This window comes from Papilio xuthus, unplaced genomic scaffold, assembly GCF_000836235.2.
Source record: "Papilio xuthus unplaced genomic scaffold, Pxut_1.1 DF828142.1, whole genome shotgun sequence".
Taxonomy (NCBI): domain Eukaryota; kingdom Metazoa; phylum Arthropoda; class Insecta; order Lepidoptera; family Papilionidae; genus Papilio; species Papilio xuthus.
The window spans coordinates 2,606,004-2,631,342 of NW_013530507.1; the positions used below are offsets into that span (position 1 = coordinate 2,606,004).

Below are 25,339 nucleotides of genomic sequence, written 5' to 3' on the forward strand. Positions count from 1 at the left end.
TAATGAGTATACGCTAAGTAAAAGTTGCAGGTATAAGAGAGTGTATTCTGTATTTCACATGAAAGTTGTAAGGTAAAACCTCTGAAATATGCATCGCGAGGATTAGCATGAACTAAAATCGGGGCCATGTAAATACAGGAGTTCGTAGAGCAGTGCTACGCGGCGCGGGCAGATGTCATGGCATGTTTCTACGTGTAACTAGGGATGTGACTTCACACTGAGGGAGCGGTAAATATCGATAAATATATATCACAGAATATTTTGAGTTTGACATTTTAATGGCATCTTACAATGAATATCTGACTCTATGAGGAATTGCACACTTTTGTTGATTTACCGCTGCCTTGAACGATATTTCGAAAGCAACAAATATTGGACTTTCTGACTTACGCTTTACACCAAGATTTGCATGCAGATTTACATGTTGTTTCTGAATTAACTTTTCAATTTATAAATTAATGTTATTGTGAAAGGAGTATTTGTGTTAAAATCAAAATCATAAAAAAAATAGTATCGATATAGCATTTAGTGATTGCTCATCACTACGGCTTTATAAAATGGCGACTGTAGGCCGGTGGGCGCGTGGGGTGTTTTTAAGTCTTGCCTCCATCCAAACACAACCCAAAAATCTTTATAAATGCAAGGGGGACGGTACTATTGAGCCACGTAATGGGAGGAAAAGGGATGGAACAGGTGCATCCGAGTTAGCTTTGCGGTCTTAGTAGATACAGCACGTTCTTGCCGTTTCAGACGCTGCGGTTAGGGGTACCTAAACTTTTCTACGAATTGAAGTGGAGTTGGGAAAAACAAATAAGTAAGTATCTCATTTGAATGTATAACTTGGGGGCTTTTTAAAACGAAATAGGTGTTACTTTGCAGATGTATTCATGTACTATGTTAAATTTTAAATGAAAACATGTAATGAAAATGTTTTACGACAGCCAAATGACTGTAAGAGGTTTACAATTTAATTCCAAATGAAAAATTCACACGGGGTGCATATTTTTGAAGTGAAATTAAGTAAACAAATAATATATTTGTTAAAAGTTTGTAATTGGAGTCTTATCTTTAAACATGATAAAAGAAATCTTACCTGCTGCCGACTAATAAGTAGTTCCCGTCCCTCAATAATAACCTGAAGTAGTCTGTGTGAGTCTCATTGCCGAGGAACTTGTGTGTGTCGTCGACCCCTGTAACAACAAAATAAATGATTAGAAACTGTCATAAAGTTACGTATCCGTAAAAACATTCAGCATAGAATAAAATAACAAGGAAAAACGGAACTAGAAATTGTATTCATATATCATTTAATAAAAATATGACAGTTGTTTCAACTGCTTACTAAAATAGATTTGGCTAACTTGGTTAGTACGAACCAGTATTATGTACATGATAAAATATCGAATCGATTTATAATAATTATTTTAAACCTTAAATTAATTACGCAATGCTTTTAACTGACAAATCTATTTGGTGCTTTAAGTAAACTTTTATATCTTAAAATTATTTATAAAATTTAAACAAAAAAAACCGAATAATTCACTAAAATATGTTATTAAAAGGAGTCTCTTTAGGCAAGGTAAAGGCAATTATTTATTATCTCCACTAATTTGAGATTTACTGTTTAACATATGACATGAATGGCAAAAAGTCTAATTTTTTTTTAAATTATCTAAATCTGAAACACTGCCAACTCTTTACAGTGGCGACTACGTTATACAATTTTAAAAACAAACAAAACATTTATTTAATGTAAATAAAGTATCATTTCTTTCACTGTATTTCACAATCAATTCTAAAAAGAAATTGTATGTTTGTGTATACGAGATCTAATGGTGCGAACATTCATGCTGTATCAATTATGTTAAAAGCCGCGAGAGAAGTTTCAATTTGATCTTATTAGTATTTTGTTACGATATCCAAAGGTCTGAGGAATTTGCCTTTCCATTACCCAGTCTGTAGCAATTTTCTAAGCTCACTCGTTCGAGAACGTGGAACGTGATGCCTTAACGCATGTTAGCGAATTCCTTTATACTCTACATAAGAAATAAAACAGAAAAAATATCAACTCTTCTTTATATAAACACAAATTTATATAAGTACAAAGATTAACAATTTAATTGTCTATTAATAATCTTGATTGTTAAAACAAATGAGGAGTTCTATTGTTTAATTTCTAAATGAAACCACAAGGCCTTGATCTCTATTGGCGACTAATTCTCGAAGATATCTGCAATCATTACCAGGCCTATTCTATTATACGAACAATATCACTATAATGTCCGTAATAATATCGTTAGTGGTCGAACGATCAAAAAAAATCTACTATACCCCACACAAAATATTTATATATCAATTGCAGTATAAAGTTCTATTACCTAAAACCAGTACGTTACCATGTGAACATGACGGATTGACTCGATAAATCACAATTGCAAATAAGCAAATGAACAAACGGATTCCCGCAGTAAATAATTCAGTTGTATATTTTTAGAATATTCAATATTTTATTGGAAATTTCATAAACATTGCCGGTAATATTTTGAGTACGTTTACAAATGCGTCAAGTGAAGCTTAAATGAGTTACAGTTTGACGATTTTGCCATTTAGGGAACGAGTTAAGATATCGTCGATTTATTTTTATAAGTACACCGATATTGAAAAGATGTAAAAGAATATGATAAAATGTTTTGTACACTCTGGATATTTCTTTAATGTAAAATTTTCCTTCTATGTTAACCAGACTATGATAAATTTGTACGCTTATGTTTGGCAATAACTTAAGCAAAGTAAATCTTAAGACAATATTATATACGAGTATGTATAGCTTAATAGTCACATTTTAGAGCGAAAAATCGTAGTTATCCATGGTAAAACTTAAGTTTTCTGAGGATATATCTATACTAGCATTATTTTTCCGAAAGAATTCTTCATTCGCTACGTACCTGGGTGACTTAAAAGCACATATGATATGCAGACATTTTGACAGGTCTGCATATTAACAAAATGTTGGCCGAACATGACCTGGGAACGAAGTTATACTGACCACTGATCCGGTTTTAACCAGTCAGATGGGGCAATTGCAATGTGGTTTGTGGCAGAATATATATGTAAAATCGTAACTTGTGGACGACAATCCGAGCCGAATACCAAGACAAAGTTACGGCGTGAGTTTTGAAACATGCAGTTTTATGGCTATGGTTAGAATCCGGGACATAGGTAGCCTATTTTACAGTCAACTCCTCGTACTTGTCGCCTTTTTTACACGTGACTCCTATAACCTGATAGGTAATATTGCCCTACTACAGAGCCGTTTCTAAGATGAAAGAGTTCAACTGTGCGTAAAACAATATTCATAAAAACCTTCTAAATTTACTGTTTGTAAGGCAAAAGCACCGAGTGAGAATAAAATGAGAGGCAAATCGCTCTGATGGCACGTACGATGGAAGCAGAGATTACGAAAGGGAAAATTTTATGACGAAGGATGTAACGATTCCAATTCAAATGATACACGATTGGATATCGCGATTAAGAAGACATCAAGACGTCTCAATTCATTCATCTTTTACGAATCGTTTGCTATCGAGTGAGCATTAGATGAATAAAAACACAGACAATAAATTCAAGTCTACATGTGATTTTCGTCACAGAAATATAAGACGATTTTGACAAATATTCTGGTTTGTTTGTAGATTTTTGTTAATGTTATTGTCAAGATAAAATCCAATAAATAGCAAAGGTTTATCGATACAATTCAACGTAATCTCTTTAAATGAGATAAGCAAACCTTAAAAGATATCCTGTAAAAGATAACAGGAATTTTATATATTTAAAATGAAATAACATTCTTCAATTGTTACCCTGGGAGTAATTACATGGTTTCCGGAGCGAACTAAAATTGTCTTAATTACCATACAATACAGTGCAAATTTAAACGGACACCATCTTTTGAAGTAATACAATGAAGAAACAGATAATGTTAACCATGTTCCAGCTAATCGCGCTCCAAGGGAACATTCAAACTCTAATTGGTCTGCTATCGTTATTCAGATATTTTAAACCACAATTTCCTGGTTCAATGTATAAAAAAATCGTATTCCACTCCTATAATATTTTATCTTAATTAGAAACCGCTTTACAAACAAATAAAGGTCTTGTCTTGTCAGACATGTGTCGCCCACTGCTGGGCATAGGCCTCCCCCAAAGATCCCCACGATGACCGGTCCTGTGCTACCTGCATTCAGGACGCTCTCGCAACCTTGACCAGGTCATCGATCCATCTTGCGGGAGGTCTGACCACGCTGCGTCGACCCGTACGTAATAAATAAAGGTAAATAACACATAATTTCACTATGCTAAGTAAAACGAAAAATTAAGTCATAAAAAGGTATTTAAGTCGCAACTACTGAGAAATAAATCGATATAATTCTTGTTTAAATGTCAAGTGAGCTATCTACACTGTGTCGTTACGAACGCTTGTATACTTTAAGCCGATGCGAGATCCCACAGGAGCCATTCGATCAGTAATGCGGCTCGTTATCGTCGACAACTTAATGTGTCGCTCGTTTACAGTCCTTGCATCTACCGTGTTCTGCAATAACCTAATTATATATGTATATTACTTTTTAATACAATGCTTTTTGTTCTCTCGTGTTTTTTTATTAATTGCTAGTTGTCGTCAGCGACTCCGCGCAGAATTTAAAAAAAAATTAATTAGTAACCTATGTGCTTTTCCAGACTAGGTTCTATATATATGCCAAATTTCGGCGAGATGCATACAGCCGTTTTGTAGATACTTTTGAACAAACATCCTGATGAACATTCGCATTAAAAATATTTGTAAGATTTATTTCTCTTTTTCTGCCATTGCCGTATCTATGAGTAAGAAGTAATAAATGCCGATTATAATGTAGCCGGAAAATCGTTGTTTAATAGTGTTGATATAATAAGTAAAGGAAAATACGAGAAATGAAAATTAAGGTGAGATTAGAAAAAGAAAAGGAACAGTTCCAAATTTAAACACAACATAGAATACGAAGTTTATGGAACGTAGTAACATTCCCAGTTACACAAATGTATTTTCATAATCCACAAAAGGAGATACGGTTTGCCTCCACAGATCCCCAGTTGAGGGAGCTATATAATCTGTCAGCAAAACGAACTTATCACGAAGAGAAAAAAAAACGTCCGGGAACTTGTCTCTGGCAGGATCTTCGGCTTACACAAGTTTTCAATCCACAGTCCCGATTGATAACCAAGATAAGTTACGAAGCTTTATTATACCCACAGAAAACTTTTCTACTAGCATTTTATAACGAAGTATATTTATTGTTGAAGCGTTCTACCACATTTATATACATTTCTCTTACGTTATTAAAATTATTCATTGACTCTATTGTGTACGTTAAAAGGCTGATTATATGAACATTAGACACGATTATAAAGTTTTTTTTATATATTACAAGGTGTCAAACGAGCTAGCGGCCATCTGAAATCGCTGAAATAGCCAGGTGGCCGTTACCCATAGACATACGAAATTGCATATGCGTTGCCTACTTTTAATCGACGGAGGAAAGGATGTACAGAAAGAAAATATTTTCCCTTTCCATGTATCCTCTCATCCGGAAGGTCCACTTCCATTTCTCATCCTTTCCTTATAAGAAAAAGGGTGTTACGGGAAAGAGGACTAAATTAGGATTCCGGGACACACACTCATCAGACGAAACGCGGAATTGCCTTCACGTCTGTCTTCTGTGTGGTCGTGGTATTTCACCGGGCGAGCCGGGCCAATTGGTGCGAACATATTAAAGCGGGCTCTACCACTGTTCTTGCGAAATACATCTTTCTCTCTACTCCAATTGAGTTCACGAAAACTTAAAGTTGTATGTCCAAAAGCTTTCTCGTCTGAATGACATTAATAGTTCTTTATAATCAACGTACATTGACTTCGCTATTTCAAAGTCGAATTTATTTATAGTTAAGTAAAAGCGGTTGCAACGTGCTACAAATTAGATCGGATATAGTTACGCAGCTTCCGCACAATGCATGCGGACTAGGGCCGGATATTAACTTAACCGCCTTTCTAGGTCGAGGAAATAAGCGAAGTGACGGCCCACTTTAACTTTGCTCAGATCCAACGATAAAACTACTTTTAAGATGCGATATATTACACATTATACACATGTGCTTACATCTTTAGGACTTTTTATCATTTCTGTTTAATTGAACAGTTTTAAATTTTACACTGTAATCTTACTAATGTTACGAAGAAAATCCGATACTGTGCCGGTGTATTGGCACAACACTAGCCTTACTAAAATGTCGACTTTTATGTCCCCTCACTATTCATTCTTACACTGGACTTTGTAACGAAAGCGCCAAAGGATTCTAACTAATACTGTCAAAAGCTAATATTAAAAATGCGAATGTTTAAATGGATTGATGGATGTTTGTTTGAAGGTATCCCAAGAACGGCTTTTGATGAAATTTGGCACACATATGAAATAAAATCTGGAAGAACACATAGGCTTCTAACGGACGGAGTCGCGGGCGACAGCTAGTGGATAAATATATTCGAATGTGAAATACCAAAATGGTACATTCCAAACAGAAGTGAAAAAAAAAACACAAAGAATATACGTAAGAGCAACGTTATAAAGTCTAAAAGCATTTCAATTAACTGTAAATAAAATGTTAACAAAACAATAAAATGTTTTCCATATTCCTTAGTGAATTCCACGTTTGAGAGAATAAACAAATGAGCCGACATTACGTCGTTAGTCGTCAAATAAGAATAATGGTCTGTACACAGACTGCGTTCGCTTCACTTTGCTAAGCCCAGCTGAGGCGGGCTGGTAACAAAATGTAAAAGACATTGTCATTCTCGTAAAATCAGTTTCATTTGCTTGCAAAATTATCTGGTTAAAGAAGCGCAGTTACTATGAAATTTACAAGAGTTGAAACAATTTCTTGTTAGTAATTGATAGAACTCTACATGGTACGATTTTTATCTTGATTGTATTTCTTAAAATATTTACGCCTATTGCTAAATAATTATTTTTTACCTTTTGTAACTTGTCAAATTAGTCATAAATAAATTTAAAAAGTCTGCGAGTTATAAAATCATTTGTGTACTATTATTTTACATGCATTGTTATTGTTAATTACTACAGTTGCAATACACAAGGAATACATTATAGCAATATACAAAAAAACAAATTTCGTTACACTCGTTTGTGTATTTGTATATTTCCTTTATTTCTCGATTTGAAATCATCGTTTTAAATAACAAAGAGGAATAAAGCCATTATATATCCTTGAAATCTTGTTAGACGAACGAGTTGTTTTCTCCGAGACGCGATATAAAAACGTAAAGGCGGATGTATCTGTCTTCATTACAATGCGACCGATGTAACAGTCCATTCCAGCTACCGCGACTGGACACAGTAACAAATTGATACGAGGATACCAACAGTGTACAATTTAAGACAAAAAGATGTGCTTTATGTTTCTCTTAGAACAATGCATGCGAGTTAGTAAGACACTTGATTAATTTTGCATTTGTTTTTAAGGATTTCTGTTGAGCGGATAGTCCAAGAATTGTACAAGCCTCTCCTAAAGGTTTCGATGAAATATTATTATTACTTAATGTTCAAAATCAATTATTACAACATGACTCTCTCTTTCTCTCTCTGTGTGCATCTAACATCTTGTTAACCATCTCTGGTGGAATGTAGATTATTTTTGGATTAAGCACTCTTCTGTTTGAGAGAATTTTTCATAGTAAATATACATGCTAAATTATTGCTTCTATAATGTCATTTTACTGTATTTTATTCGATGCTCTGTGGGAAGGAATTTCATTTCTTTGACCGTACACTGAGATTAATGTAAAGTTTTCTTTGTCATGTTTTGTAGTTGGTAAATAAATACTAGGTAGTACTAGGTGCGTAGCGGGTTCGTGCAATTTACTGTGGTGCGGTCGACTCTGTGTTTTGTAAGCCCGGCAATATAAATGGCCGGCGCATACGACATGGCGAGATAGTGCACCCGTTGTCCGCAATTGTTTTGTGGTCATTGCTGCCAATGATTTATGGACGGGGATTAACTTTTTAAATACGATACCCAATAAAGAATTAATAAATGGTTTGCTTATATTGAATAAGTGTGGGAAAAAAGTTTGATAGAACATTTACTACATAAAAGTAAATGTCACCGTTGGTTACAGTCAGACTTTTACCTATAAGATTATTGTTGTTGGTTCCTAGATGGTGCCAAATGAAATATGTATTCCTACATGACATGTTTCCTGTAAGTATCTAACGAAGTTATTTATGTATTGTTCTGTAAATAACTTCATGTGTTATTTAATGATTGTAAAAATAAAAAAAATATATAATGTAAACATAAGGTATGTAAGTCGTTTTACGTCCCTGCATAAACGTAAGTACATAAGGCGAGGTGGGCATTGTTGGGTCAGGACGTTTTGTCCTTGTGTACCGGCTCGTTAGCTGTAATGGCCGCGACGGTTCCGCTCTCGACACTCGCGTTATCACGCTTTTCTTTTACACAATACGCTTAGGAAATAACATACGCCTTGAAATTATCCCTTTTATTGTCTTCTTGTTAGAACATTAGAGTGTTATTGTATAACTGTTTTTTTATTGCATGGTTGCTTTTGGTTAAATGGTAAATTTACTTTCGATTATATATAAGTTGTAACATGACTTATGGTTTGATTTATACCTATTTTTGGTACTTTTTGTTTATCTTAAAGTTTCAAATAAATGAAATGAATAAGTAAATAGATGAAAAATGTTAATCATTGTTCAGTAAGGGATAATCCGGGCGGCGAGCCGACTTCGAGCCTCGTTTAATTACTTAAAGCATTTTCAAAGGGTTCAAAATATCGTAACGAGCTTGAAACTTAATATCTAACGCTTTATTAGTTTCGAGTTACCGCACCTATGTAGTTAGCGGTATATTACATTCTGATTCACCACCCTCGGGCTTTTTAATTAAAACATAAGGTTAATTAACTTAATATTATTATAATAAATAGTTCTAGTGATAGTCAAATTCTTAATTTACAAAAACCACTTACTCAAATGAATATCCCACAATCACTAGTACGATGAAAAACTTTGAAAGTTAATGTAATTTTAAATGAGAATTAGACTCAAGCAGATATCATTTAGTAGCTGCTTAAATGGTTATATATTGGTAACCATTTACTAAATACATGAAACTATTATTACTTGAGGTTAAGTCGTATATTGTAGTGTGTTTCCACATTTATAAACTAACCGAAACTAATGTTATACGATTATAAACGACAAACGCGATAAAATCACATAAACTTGTTACTTTCTTAGTGATAAATTATTATTAGTGTTGTTATAAATCACTCTTAACTATATCAATCAATTAAACTTTAGTTAAACTTTACGAACAACTCAATTGATGTCTAAACTATTAAGTGGAACTTAAGTTAATAATCTGTTGATTTCCTGCGAACTTCCGTTCGTGATGCGATAACACACTTCTGTAGTATACTTCTTCATTGAGTAGATACATTTATAATTAAACGGTGTATTATTAGTGTTAACCGATTAATGATAAATGTATCTTTATATTATAATTTACTTATCATGCAGTAAACATTGCTAGTTTCTCGTCTAACAAACGTAACAGAACCCATCGTTTACTACGTCTCGTAGCAGCGTAAGTGTCGTAGCACCGTAGCATCGTAGCAGCTTAAGTGGCCTGATTTATAATACTTGTCAAATGTATGTTTATAAAGGAATCAAAATATTATGTTTATAGGAATATGGTTTTAGGATCCTTTTTACGCTTTGATTATTTCTGTATTCAATATTTACATTATTCTGTATTACATTATTTACAAGTAATTGTTACGAAGAATCTGTATAACCACTAGGGTTGCGATTCAGGAGTATAGCAGTAAGTGATGCAAGATTATGCAGGTAAGTAAGGTGGCACTGATTTAATTTCCGGCGCTCGGCTGCTTCGCCTCGCCTTACCCCATTTTCCTTCCAAAGTGAGCACAAAGTTAAAAATTTCCTAGAGGACGCCCGAAAAGAAATCCGTCGAGTATGTTAAAAATTTCGAATATTTCATGATCCGTCTTGAGAAAATGAAATTGTATTTTAGAGGAATTTTTGGTATTTTATTAAATTTCAGGTGTTTTCTCTTAATCTTATATCAAATATGGAGTTGGAAAATTTACAATATGTAAGTAAAATATTTTGACATTTACAATCAAAGGAAACATATTACGTCATGTTTTATGTCACAAAACATCGTTTCTTTTACGCGGTTTTATTTTCTATACTACCAACTTTTTATATAATATATAATTTTATTAGATTTTTCTCTGTAATGTGTAATTGAAGCGTCAATAGCCTATTGGTGAAGGGTATGGATTTCCGATCACGAGGTCGGGGGTTCGAATCCCGCCATTCGACTATTGTCGTAAACCATATCCTAGCACAAGCATAGTTAGAATGGTAAAAGAAATGTTAGTAAATTTACAAAACAACCTGCAAAAATTAAAAAAAAAAGTATTTTACGTAAATTTACACGACTTAATTTTTATAGTAATTATTTTTACACCGTTATTGCCTATCCTTGAAGGTGTATTCAGTCAGTAAATTACTTATAAAGGGTGTAATCGCTTCAGCTGTACGCTTGGTCAGTGAACTGGCAACGTTGGCAGAAATCTTTGCAGATTTCCATGACCTGACCTACCTTACACCTTAGATAATGTTATAGTATTTATAAAAAAAATTATGTAAGAGATATTCGATACATAAATTTTTAATAAAGAAATTCAAAAAGTGCGAAAAAACAAAGTCGTAACATACTAGTGAAAACTATAATTTTCCGTCTAGAACCGATAGAGAAAATAGACTTCGCCTACAACTTATACTCGTATATGTACCTACTTCTTCAATATAGAAGTAGGTACATACATATGTTGCAGTTGAATTCAGGCTAATGAGAAATAACATAAGATACATTTATAATCGTCAAGTCTTTACAAATCAACATTTCAATAAAAAAATAATGTTGTCTCTATTTTAGTATAAATAACTTTAAAATAATAAAAACTAAAGCAATTGATGAATGTCTTGTCGCAAACGAATGGTACATTTCTCGTATATCCTTCGCAGCGTAAGTGCTTGTACAAACTAAATACATATTTACTGGCAGACCGGAAACGGACGATAGTGGACAGATATGGATGCGTTTCCGTGCCAAGGCATGCACCGTTGTCGATTAATCTTCTCAACAGTACCTTTGTTGGTTGCAGTTGGAATATAGCGAGTGAATTGCAAGACCGATGCATTTGCATTATCTTTAATTGATAGATTTAATCACATCGACTTCTAATTGAATTGTGCTGTTTTCAATATTCTCACAGATAAAACAAAGATTATTTCTTTCTTTTACAGGCAATCTCACACTAGATAGGACATTGTACTACGTAAGGAGATCAGTTAATTAATAAGATGAGAATAAAATTACATGTTATACCAACAACAATGATAGAAAATTAAATAACAAACTAAAATGTTATTTAAGAAACTACGTACAAGCTATGATTTTTCACTAGCATAAGTAAATTTTAATTAATCCATTTTCCACAACTTTAAAAAATTCGTATCAAAGTTTGGAGTTTACCAAATGTACAAGGAAAGCGTTCTAAATTGCTATGTCGTTTCTTAATGTTACGTAAGACGTGAGTTAGGTATACGGTACGATTATAAATTTAGTTGCACTTCGCTAGATGGCGTTGCGTTGATGTTACATATCAGAGTTTTCTACAGTTTCAAATAGTGCGAACAATAGTTACAGTACCTAGCATTATCTATATTAAATTAATACATTAAAGGGAGAAATAAAGAGAGAATTTCAATATCAATTTACATACGACTATATACCTAAGATTTTAAGAGACTCTTCTTATTTATTTTTTTATGTATTAGAATTTTAAAACGGTACATGATAATCTTAGGAAAACACAGTGTCCCACAATATATGGTTGCATATTATAGTAAGACGGTGGGATCTCGGAATTTAACAGATTAAAATATAATTAGATTAAACTTTGTTAAATTTTGATAAAAAGACTACACATAGTACACAATGGAGTTTAAGACATACCAAGTTACATGGTAAATAAATAAATTAATGTGTAGATAAGTGGGTAAGTGTATACATCTTGCACTAACCCTAATATAATATCCCATGAGAGGTGTAAAATGTAATTAAAATATCCTTATACAAATATAATATCTGCAAAACAGTAACTTATAATATCATAACGGCAGAGCAAATGTAATTACATCGCTGCGCTGAAATAAAATCTTTCCTAAGAAAGTTACATTTTAATACTCCAGATATGATTTAAAAAAGTAAAATTTCAAAAATATTAAAATAACTTGAAAAGACAAGTCTTTATGAAATCAGATTTAAAACTTGAATAAAAAACAGCTTTCGAAACGTCACTTTTAAATTTTCATTTAACATTTAAATAAAAAGATATGAAGTTAACACATTTTAAACAAAGTCTGGGTCGGAAGCATTGTAAAATGATAGCTGTCATTTTAATGAGCTTCGTGGAATATCGAGTTTTTAAACTTGTCATCGTGGTGTTTATTTCTGTGATATTTTGTGACGTCATACCTAAGAAATAGTAGCGCCTCTGATTGGCTTTAAGCCCTTGGGGGTTTAGTTTAATGTCGCTTAACTAGATTTATAACATCGATCCTGAGGAAAGTTGTTACCGGTAAGAGTCTAGGAGATGACTGTAATTGTTTCGTGTAGCCTTTTAATTAAACTGGGACTTCACATAAATGACATTATCTAGGGTACGGACAGTTTAGGTACTTTTTAAGTAGTCTTATTTATATTTAGTAGCTTTAATATTTGTTAAATATATATGTAGATATAATTGCCTTATACAATTTATTGTTTTATTCAATGTCCACAGATTAAAAATAATTTTGTATTTTTTTTCTTAAAAAATAAAAAAATCCTATGAAGTGTAACATTTTATGGGCACTTTTATCTATGTACTAAACTACAATATACGACTGTAAATCATGTTAAGTGGGGCTTATGTAAGATGTTACGAGATGAGGCAATATCTTTTGTCGATAGATCAAGTGGCCCCCTAACTATTGTGTTTCGCACCGGAAGTACAAAATGGCGGCGATTGGCGAGTGGCGAGCGGCCGGCATGGATGCACTTCCGGTCCACTGTTCTCCTCTTGGGGACAATTAATCTTGCGTTCTTATTTTGTTCTCATTGGAGCGTAACTGCATCCTTACTGTTGGGCCCTTGTCGAACTCAATCTACACTGTAAATGCTTCAAGTACTTCTTAACTCATTTGTCTTTTAGGAGCGTTTTGTATTTATTTCTTAATTTAACAATACATTTCGTTAGATTATTATCTTAGGTAAGGCTATACGTAAAAATAAAGTTGGCAAAACTATGGTATAATAATTTGCGGTTAGTTAAGAAATTATTCATGGAAACTGTTTATGTATTTCTCTATATTCTCTCTCATTCAATATCCTATAACTGGGTACTCGAAATATATTAAGGCAAGTTATACAGTTATGGGACAGTTGTAGGGACATCGTCTATTCACATGTACGAGTAGGTTAGTTTCAACAGTCCAACAGTAGGTGGCGTTTTGTTTCTTATTCTCGCCTTTTTTGCGTATCGGCTGCATCACGAAACAGATTTCGATTAACATGGTTCCTTATCGAAGCAGAAAACTTTAACACTATTTTTATTCACCGATGCATGAAAATATCTTTTCTATCTTTGATTTAATTAGACTTCAAAAGAAGTGAGAATTTTCATACTAGTGTTGAATCAAATAGCCTTTGATATGAGATCTCATTACATTAGAGCTAAAATCAAAGAAAAGAAAAAAATTGCTAACACTGGAGCTCACACGTTGCGTTTGAATTCTAAAACCGACTATTTTCAGACTAAAAGATTCATAACGAGTGCATTTGGATCCATATATCACTTTTGATCTTTATGTTTATTGCAAAGAGTCAATAATATTTTAATTGTACGAGTACTTGCAAATATTTTGATCCTGTATATTTAATGTAAAACCATTTTATGAAACCATTTGGTGTATTTACAGATGTTTAATACATATTATCAATAAAAAAAGATTAATGTGTTTTCTTTGTATTTTCATACTATTTGCTTAGAGTTTTTTGGTCCCACAGAAGGCGCAAGATAAAAATTGTATTTTAATATAGCGGCTAAAATTATCTTGTTTTCAAATTCCAACGTCTTGTGTTATAATTTAGAACAAAGTTTTAATGGAACCATGTTACCAAATCCACGATTAGAGTACCAACTTTAGAAACCATGTTATATTAATGCAACCTGCAGTGCGCGATTGTTACATACTATTAGAGTTTTACTATCTATCAGAAACATCTAAATAGCTCAAACATTATTGATACTTTATATTGTAAAATGTAGCGCTCCTTTGTTTCAATGTCTTCTTAAAACCACTATTGAACTAACTACTAACCCTGTATTAACTTTATCTTTATAATTAAGAAATATTTATATGCACCACTAAAATACAAAAGATAATGCTTGTATTCTTCAGTTTTGAATTTTTCCCCATATGTATAATTTCTAAAATAAACAGAAGAAATATTGCGTAGACTAACTAAGAGATAGAGAGTTCCGTTAGACGCACTTTTTCCTTTGTCAACACCATATAACGCGGCCACAATGTCGGTACATGTCACTAGTTAGCTTGCGAGGGATAGAAATCTTTGTTTATAATGCTTTCCAGGATAATGTGTGCTTTCAGCCAAATTGTCTGAGAGGGTAGAGTTACGTAACTGAGAAAAAAAAAATCACGACAGGTCTGTGCGATACGAGACATCTTTTTGAAAATATACGGTGTAAAATGATTCTAAAGTTATGATGTGCGACTGTAATTAGTATGAAAAATGCCTTTGTGTATTTTTATATTATTAGGGTGGTGTATAAGAATAACAAAAAGAATATAGCCACACCCTATTCGCTTTTAAAAAAAACAGAGATCAAATAATTCCATTAGGCCGACCTTATTTACAAATCTTATAAAACAAAGTTGTTCGTGATCTCTGTTTTGCCACTACGTCGGAAAACGTAAGGTGTCTTTCGATTTGATTCGTGTATATTTAATTTTTATTTTATTATATTTAATTTAAGAGCGTCTGTGGTTCAGAGGTCAAGCACTTGACTCGCAATGTGTTTTTCGATTTCCGATTTAAATATGTACATTTATCGGACGTTCTTACGGTGAAGGAAAACATAGTGATGCAACCTGCATATATATGAGATAAAAATTAAAGATATGTGTGAAGTCAACCAACCCGTACTGGGCCAGCGTAGTTGACTATGGCCTACGTACCCTTATTTAGAGTAGGCTCCGAGCCCCTCGGATTTATAGTGAGCTAATGATGATGATATTTAATTTGTATTTTTCCTAAGTGCGTCATAGACCTATAGTGAGTTGAGTTTCTATATTTATTATTCACTATTTAAAGACAAGTTTTCTTCATAAAATATATATTTCAACCGCATATTCTAGTAACATTGTTGAGGCGTGAGACAGTAGTGGTTAGGGTAGGATAGTGCTTAGTGTTTAGCGTTACGTTTACTGTAAGTAATGCTCTGCGCTCGCTGGTTGTGCGACGAGAATTATGGCGAACACCCACCGCTTAGGCCAGAAGCACACAGCCGCTATTGCGAACCAGTTTAGTCGATTATTATCGAATCCACAAAAAATATAAAAACGTTCGCTTTGCGTTAGTTCTGGATTTCTTCGGCGGCTTGTGTTACAAGCCTTATTCATGCTTAAGGCACAATGCATAAGTTTATGCTAAATACAGTTTTTTTTTTTATATCAAACACATAATATAAATTTGAGAGGAAAATCTTTTCTTAATCTTTTTAACTATGGTATATATATATATATATATATATATATATGATATTAAAACATCGTTGTTGATTTTCATTTTTTATTTTTTTGAGTTTCCAAGTTTTACCTGTCAATACGGTTACTTTAATGCTATTATTTTGGTTATACTTTAAGAGATTGTGATGTGAATAATACATAGTTTAGTTTGTAGATCGATTGTAGAAAATTCGGATAAATTTTCCGTGAAACACATATCGTTTAAGCGGAATAAATGATTTCTTAGATTGCTATATTAATTTAGCAAGAAATCTCGTGCAGTTAGGACGAATATGAGTAATGGGAATCTCATTATTCTCAGGTGCCTCCAATTTTAATTTCCGTGCCCGAGCACCGACTGCACAATTTATATGTGTACGTAAAATGTTAACCCTCTACATGCTCTTAAATATTTTGTACATTTAATTTGAAATTTTGATAAATTAAATGATGAAATTACACGCCGCAGTTGTTGAAATTGGAGTGTTAATGTAGATATCATTATTTTTCGCTTCTGACACATCTGACGCCTTGTACTGTATATAAAGTGTTGGAGCTATATTACTTAATTATGTTAATATGGATATTAAAAACTCCGTACATAAGTAGTTGTAATCCTTTCGATTTCTGACCACATTAACACCAAAACAGAAAAAAAATGTGTCAATTTTAGAGACGTATTTTTGTTATAAACAATTTCGTGATAAAATTATATGTTTAACAATTTTTGTGTTTGTAATATACGATTTACAATTTTGTGCGTAATTCAATCCATGGTTAAACTGGATATAGTTAATCATTCGGTTGTTAGGATGCGCTATATTAGACTTAGGTGCAGACTAACGCGCATGGGTTTGGCTTGTTGCCGAATACTCGTGTTATAGATAATAAATTAATACATAAATTAATATTGAAAAGTTGCTTTTTAGAATTTCGGTTAAAGATCGGACCTTTTTTCCTTTTATCAATACAAAATTAACTTAAATATTGATACTTTAAAGGTTTCGTTATAGTAAAATAAATTCTTCACATTTAGGGATCAAATCAAATTTAGCTTTGGTACTTTCCATCAGCTCATTGTAAACCAAACCGCGACCTACAGAATCAATAATCTATCAATTATCAAAGCACAAAAACATTCTTCGATATTGTAAACTGTTCACGAACAACTGTTACTTATAAACTTTTAACAATATTGCAAGAGTTAATATTTCTATCGTCGCAACAGCCACAAACTAAATCCACAAAAAAGAAAAACAACTCGCATAAAGTTACAAACATTTACAATAGCTTATTGTATTTCTAAAGTTTTCGCAGTCAAAGTAAACGTTAATGGGTGTATACTTGGTCTCATTCCGCAGAGGAAATAGGTAAACTGTCTAGTTGTTAGTGGCGAGCGAACGGCTCGTAACGTAAACGTGAAAGTTACAGAGATCGAACTAAGACAAGATGGATGACGTTCCCGCCGGAGAACTCTGGCTGGAAACGATGCCATCGATATTTCATGTCGAATCGGTTCCCAACATTTTATACTTTAATTAGAGAAATGCAAGATATGAACATTGATTGCTTTTACTATAAGTAAAAATGATAATGCTTCCTTAAGATTTTATCAAACCGATTCTTTAATGTTTGAATAGATTTGTAAATGTAAATCAATCTGTTTATTTTTAATAATACAATACATAGTATTAATTGTTCTTAGTTATTCCATAGTATTTAGTAGACAAAAAACTCGAGACAGAAATTTGAATATTAATTACGGCTTCCGATATCAAAAGCTCGAATGTGGCCTCCGCGAAGTCAACTCCAATATTGGCGCGGTAAGTTGCCCTCGCTTGTTGATTTGCGGGAAACTATTTTTAATTTCCCCTAGGGCTGCGCTCATTTATTAGTTTCAGACGGACGACATCTGGGAGTTCGCTACCGCATAACAGATGGCGCTGATATACATTAAATGTAGCCGCAAAAAAACGAATACGTGAGGCGGTCATTTTTATTAAAGAACGAAAGCATTCAAAGAGAGTAGCATAATTTACGAGAGTCTTCGTAGCGACATTGACAAAATTTGTATTAGATTTGTACAGCCGTCCGTATCAGCCATAAAATACGACAAATCTTCTACAAATTTTGACTTATTTTGTCGCTGACGTTACGATTACTTTATCGCAAGCCTTCCTGCTACACCCTTGTTGTTACATCTTACTTACAAGACATCATTATTTCGAAACGCAGTTACGTATAGACTAATAGACCGTGTAATAAATACTGAAACGAAATAACAAGAAAGACTTTTGTATTTCAACTTTGAGTGAATGAAATCTGATCCTGATCAGTAACTTGGGCCATAAGCACGTAATGAGTTTCGTTAGCCGCCGAAACAATTAGAAACTTTTATAATTTAATTTATGCCCATAATAGACCGAGACATGTCGGTATGCGTAATGATATTAAAACTTCCACTCGACACAAGTTTCCGAACGTTCACACAAACTTTTCTTCTTTTAACCGCTATAATTTTATTTAATAATTTCAGTTGAGCGATAAAATTACAAAACTTAAGAAATTTTAAATTGCAACATATGTATATTTTACATCAATGTTATGCATTGAAAAATCTTTTTTATTAGTGTTGTTTTTTACATTTAATAAACCACTTGACCAAGATAGTGGCAACACTACAAACATACATAAACAATTCAACTTTGTAGAGTAAAAAAAAACAAACGCTACGAGATCAGTTAATCTAATGACGTAGAGCAAAGTGACGTCACAGTAATATAGAGGGCGTTGTACCAGGTTTGTAATTTCGCAGATGGTTGGCCTATATGGTGTCGGATATGAGGCGGGCGGGCCGCCAAATGCCGCCTCATTTGGGTCAATGTGGCCCGCTGCGATACCGTCCTCGCGAATACCATGTTCTAAACGCCTTTGTGACGAATATATGCCACTGCGCAAACTATGAAGCGTAATGCTAAAGTGTAATTTTTTTTTTAATCTTTTCGTAAAAAAATTATAATTATATTTCTATTTATGTCTTCATAAATTCTGAAGAGACAATAAATGTAACTTTTTAATTAAAGAATATTCTTTGGAAGAATTCGATTTCATGTTTTCACATTTGAAGACAGATCCTATTATAACTTCAGTTTCATTATATTAATTAAGAAAAATAAGACAGATATTAATAAAACAGTATTTTCAATTTCTGTTATTATTCAGACTTCTCTTAGACGTCAATTTATCTATTTGGAAACGGTAACAATGTTAGAATATCTTGTTAACTTAAAGCTATTCGAACTACAAGATAAATATTTGTATTGGCAAGACAATTTGCTTACAACGGACAAGCTGCAGATCAAACAGATGCAGTAGCATCGAGTACAGCTCGGTTCGCTTCTGCTTGTAAGACTTGTAAATAAGAGAGTATCACGTTTTGTTTGATGATTACGTCGATAGGACGGGAAACTAGGCCAAAGAACTGCTTATTTATTATTAAAGAACTTGTTCAAGTACAATATCAGAAGACAGGCGTAAAGTGGAAGCAATACCGCATTTGTCTGACGAGTGTGGTTGCCGGAGGCCTAATAATAGTTTTCTTTCGCTTCCCACTCTTTTAGTACAAGGAAATTAAGGGATTTGACGAAGGAGGTGTGGGAAGGGGAATTATTCTATTTTCATGTGTCCCGTAGGTTAAAGATAATAAAAAAGGCTGTAATTGCGGATGAATAAGGGCAGCGGTCACTTCGCTAGTTTCTGCAAATTCAGGTGGCAGCTTGCTCGTTTGCCACCTAATAATATGAAAAAACCTTCATCGAATCCTTTACCATTCGCCAGGTTCTATAAGTCCTCAATTTTATAAAATAAATATTCACTTGTGTATTGTAAAGATGTAGGAGGAAACTATATCCTCTGTGTCTTGATAACATGTAATGTAACTTTACGTTATCCACGACAAAGGGCGGATACAGCGCGCTGTAGAGGGGCTGGAGTGTTGTTGAGTTAGGTGCGGAGTGCAGGCTTTATCGCTAAGTCTTCGTTACTGGGTCACTATCGCGAATCGATATTCTGTTCCAGTCGTTCACCTGTATAATGTTTGTGATACGACCTGAAGTGTTGATACTTTCGTTTCGTCCAAAATCGAAATCAAATAATGAAAAGCGATTTTTAGATGTAAGTAAATAAGAGGGATTATTAACCAAATGATAAAATATACTGTCAAAGTACAAAATAGTCAAGAGATCACTAAGTTACCTCAGTTTGAAAGATCTATACTAAGGACTAAGGAGTCTGAGTGATCCAGCAAATATTACTAATATTATAAATGCGAATGTTTGGATGGATGGATGGGTGGATGGATGTTTGTTTGAAGGTATCTCCAAAACGGCTGAACGGATTTCGATGAAATTTGGCATATATATAGATCATAGTCTGGAAGAACACATAAGCTACTAATAATGTTTTTTTTTAAATTCCGCGAACGAAGTCGCGGGCGACAGCTAATGCTACAATAACACATTAAAGACCGATACACACATTAAGTTTTAAGTATTCTACTGTACTGTACTAAGTATTCCACTGTAAAGTTCTCTGTGCCCGTGTACACACGTATTTTTTAACCGTAACAGTTAGAGGTGTGTATAGGTGTGTTAGTTACATAACGTTTTTTTTTAACAAAAAAAAAATCGAAAATCCATACGATGTGTGAAGTCGAAAGGTCGGTAGGGGGTAGGGTTGCGGAAGCGGAAGAGACGCCATAAATCCGCTGTTCGAGCCCGCCCAGGGGTACTTCCGGGTAGAAAATGTTCACCCGCCCAAACATTATTTTTAACTATTCTAACTAAATAATAACGACTGTGTATATTTATTACTGTAATATGATAATGAAAAAGATGTGCAGTAGATACGTTGCGTTGTCCACTACTCATTTTAGGTTTCCAGTTAATAAAAGATTTTAGACATTTAGCTTTTTCGGAACTTTTATTAAGTTGCTTTTATTTGCCAAATAGATGTCGGAGATCATATTTTTTACTTCGAATAGCACAAGCAACGCACAAAGAATATTCTCGCGATATATTTGATTACGGTTCATTTAATATTAACCTTTCATATTTTCTGTTACGACGTTCGTTACAGTTTCACCTTTAGGAGCTATTTATTTTCTAGTCATGTAATTCATTGGTTCAAATTGACAGAGGGTCGCTCTGGGATCCCGGTACCAGATGATTCAATGAAAATTCCCGCAGGCGTTTGCGTCACAGACTCTATAGTTAATATATTGATTTCATATTATATAAGGACGTATAAATTGTTTGACGTTATTTTAAATTCGATTCTTTTTATTTTGTTATTAGATTTGTGATTTGTTTTTGTTCAATTAATTCACATAAATTATTAAAATGTTTTTATTTCATTCTCAATAACTTGTTTTTGTGTTGGCAACATTTAAATTAGTACAATTTTTTTTCTATCCTGGCAACAATTATTCATTGGACATAAGTGTTTGCTACCATAACGCACGCTATTTTTCTAATATTAATTATTATATTTTAAGTATACTATTCAATAAATAGTTAAAACAACCATACTTCTTTAATTCGACCCTAATTAAAATTTAGATACTATTTGATATTATAAAACTATGTTACGGACTACGTGGTTGACATTAAATATTTATAGAAGCAAAATCAAAACATTATTTTTAAAACTCATTTTTACACTATTTTGGTGCATTTTATTTTTAAATTCTACATGGTGTGAATTTTTAACATATTTCCATACAAATGTATAGAACTTTGCTCGAGGTAATTTAATGAGCGCAAAATTAAAAGTAATATTACACGGTGAAATATTTGACATAATTTCAAATTGACACACAAAAGATATGCTATTATTAAAAACCGTTTAATCTCTGTTCTTTTTGTTTATATATTATATAATTGTGAAATGGTTAATAACGTCTGTATTTGTTAATTTGCTGATGTTATAAATTAATAAGCGACCAGTAAGTACACCTAAACCCTGTGGGTTTTTAGTACTGCTGTCTAACCGACGTTTAATTTGTTATGTGAAGTTTTTGTATAATAAATAAAAAAAAATCGCAAATGTTACTTTACTAGGCACGTTGCTATAAAAAGTAATGTAAACCATTTACATATGTACATATAGGCTGTACATTTGATAAGTTTATTAATAATCATATTGCGTTTTGATATCTGGACTAAGTTGTTAAGAAAATTCGACGAATGGCTTGGAAATAAACCTGATAATCGTTAAAATTATTTTGGCGAGGATAAAATGTTTGAGACCTCTGTTTGCTCATCTAGAAGGGTAACTATTAAACTATGTATGATGTATCCATTGTCATCGTGATGTTTGCTAATATCATAGTTGCCATTCGGTTCGTGTGTAACTTCTCGCCGGCCGTCTGATATCATTTCGGCAGAACGAAGATTGATTCGAGCCCCGACGCCATCTATCACCGCCTCCGTAAACACGACTCCGTCTTGACAATATCAATAAGTGTCAACCTACTATGACTAGCTCAGACGTTTCGAGTTAAAACCATCTTTTAATAGCGCTATAAGTAAATAGCCATGCTCTTGTCTGTGGTCCCGCGATTACTTCAGATAAAGTAAGAAAATATTGTTATTGTGATTTAGAAAAAATAATTGACGCGATTTGTATGAAATTTGATGATCAAAATTGCATATAGAAGAACGAGATATAATTCTGTTTAACGGGGGGCGCGGCAATGCCCCCACAGAGACGAGAACGTCTAAACCTTAGTTTTCACATAGAGATTTCTTTTACTTTGTGTATGTCTATCTTTTTAAATGCGGAAGTGCGGGCATAAAGTGATAGTTTGAAACTAATGAAAAGAACAAAAGCTTTGCGCTCGATGTGGAGCAAAGGCGTGTGAACGAAATCAGTTCGAACACATGTCTTTGTGACTCGTTTAATATCATTATAGTATACAATTCATATAAACTATTTTAGAAAAGACATTTTCATTTGTTTTTTGTTATTAAAATTGGCTATTGTTATTCATTTTTGTGAATGAATATTAAAAAAAAAACTATTTGTATTTTCAATTTGAAATTCTGTGTGAATGTATTATTACTCTGCAGTAATACAAATAGCAAAACGAGGTACAAGTTAAAAAAGTAAATAGATTTAAAACCAGGATAGCTACAGACAAGCTAAAAACTTCTAAGAATGTACTCGCTCAAGTGGCTAGTGAGACACAACGGGCCCGTAGCGCCGAGGGCCTTAGGGTGCGTATCTATAATTCCCATCTAGTGGTACAAAGCTGCCTTGATTACGTCGGCTGCCGCGGGCGAGGCGGCACGCCCATCTGAACGCTCACTAATGCTTTCCGCCCGCAAGTCTGTAGGCAACCTAATATTCCGCTCTACAGTATGAACGCAGCCCGATGCGTTCCGCTCGTTCGTCTGTACGTGGTGTTATGCGACAAGACCGTTCGTCTTCACGCAACCTAATGTACAGCCCTACTCCCTTCGCCCTTTATTTTACGATCGATGTCAGATAGCAGGCTTTAGAAAACAAACTAATTTTTGTAACGAATGTGCTTGTCTGAATTGTGATGTGTAATTTTAATTTAGATCTCTTTGATGGCGAGATATTACGTCGCTAAGAATTAAATAACTTCTTACTTTATAGTTGAGGCAATTTTTTACACACGAAGTACTACAAGAAAAAAACTTCTAACTGTAGAATAGATGATATAATAAAAAAAAGGTTTACTTTTTACGCAATACAACTGAATGATTGATTAATTTCTCCAACAAACTGAAAAGCAAAAGTGGGACGTCAAATTCGCCCTTGATATTATTTATGATTATCTACTTATTAAAAAGCCTAGTCATATTTTTTCGCGGGCGTAATTCGCGGGCGTTTTTTGTTTCGTAATATTAATGGCGGCAGACATCGCCTTGTTGGCGGGGTGGTGGGTTATTGTTTCGCTGAATGCGTTAAAGGCGCTAAGGCGCTATCGGTTGATGGATGGCCGGGCGTTGTATCAATCTTCGTCGAGCGCAGGCTCATTGTCGCCTACGACGCATTTCTTGGCGTCAGATCGTTCAGCGACTACTATGTCGAATTGGTGACTTGAATAAGGTCAAATATGTCAAAATGAATATCTCAATTTCTTACTTTTTTAGACTTTATGTAATGTAATATTATTTTGACATTGTTCAAATATTTGGTTTTTCAAGCTTTGAAAAAATAGAGAGAGGAAAAGATATACCTACCTATTTTCATTCCAAGTTTAAAATCACCCACAGATCCTCCTTAAATTTTCGACGCCCAGCGGCAAGATTGACACTGAATTATACTTTTACACGTTATTTAAATTAAAGCAACTGGCGCATTTAATGGTACATTTAGTTAAATCAGATGCCATGGTAAGTGCATACGATAGGCGAGTAGTTTGCTAAAGCATGTACATCGCGAAGTGTACAAGAGTTTTCACTCAGAGCGTCGAAACACCGCGGGCAATGTACATTGTAGCTACTTGCATTTCGTTTATGTCCGTTGTGTGCCGTTTGGGTCCGAGAACGCCTCGGGCGCTTTCCAGTGCCGAACAAAGCTTTGTGTGCCCGAGACAGAAATGGAAGAAAGAGTGACATGTTGTTTTAAATTGAGAAGTTGATATTGGATTCTACTGTGGACACCACAGGTGTTCGACCTTTAATTTCAAACGTTTTCGAATTTATTTCATTCATACTTATTATTATTCCATTGTAGTTAAAAAAATACGTTGAAGCTTTTTATGTTTAGCTTCATTTTTATTCAGTCTCCTTTATAAAAACAAAATGGTTTTTTAAGTCAGTATGTTTCAACTTCCAATTTAAAGAAAATATTATGTAAGGTATTAAATACTATTATTTAATAATAATAATAATAATAAGACATTTAATCCGTTCAAAAACATTACAACACTTATAACACAACCAAAAAGAGAAAAAAGAACAAATCAAAAAAATTACAATGAAGCGTTGCAATGCAGAACAGATAGGGCCTTTGCTCAGCTGTATGTTTATTACCCCTGGGGGCAAAAACACTGATATTCTGCAAAAGCCTTTACGTCCTCAGTACGTCAGTTACAGCAATTAATAACATAAATGAAGTATTACCTACTACTAAATATTCCATTCGCAGTTTGAAAAGTGGGCCAATGTTTCAAGAGTAAATTTGATATAACAACCGACAATTAACATAGTACATTTTTCCAATACTGCTGAGGAGAATAAGAATAATAATATGTAATGTAATAATTAAAAAAAAACAAA

The 25,339-nt window shown here is 33.5% G+C and overlaps 1 protein-coding gene across 3 annotated transcripts in view; it reads right to left on the minus strand.

Moving 5' to 3' along the window:
* Positions 1-25,339, minus strand: part of Sema1a (semaphorin 1a) — a 237,148-nt gene that overhangs the window by 32,103 nt on the left and 179,706 nt on the right. For all 3 annotated transcript variants that reach the window (XM_013307413.1, XM_013307412.1, XM_013307411.1), the window contains exon 2: positions 1,094-1,190. In XM_013307413.1, coding sequence (XP_013162867.1) covers positions 1,094-1,190 — 97 coding nt within the window. The remainder of the gene's footprint in view (positions 1-1,093; positions 1,191-25,339) is intronic.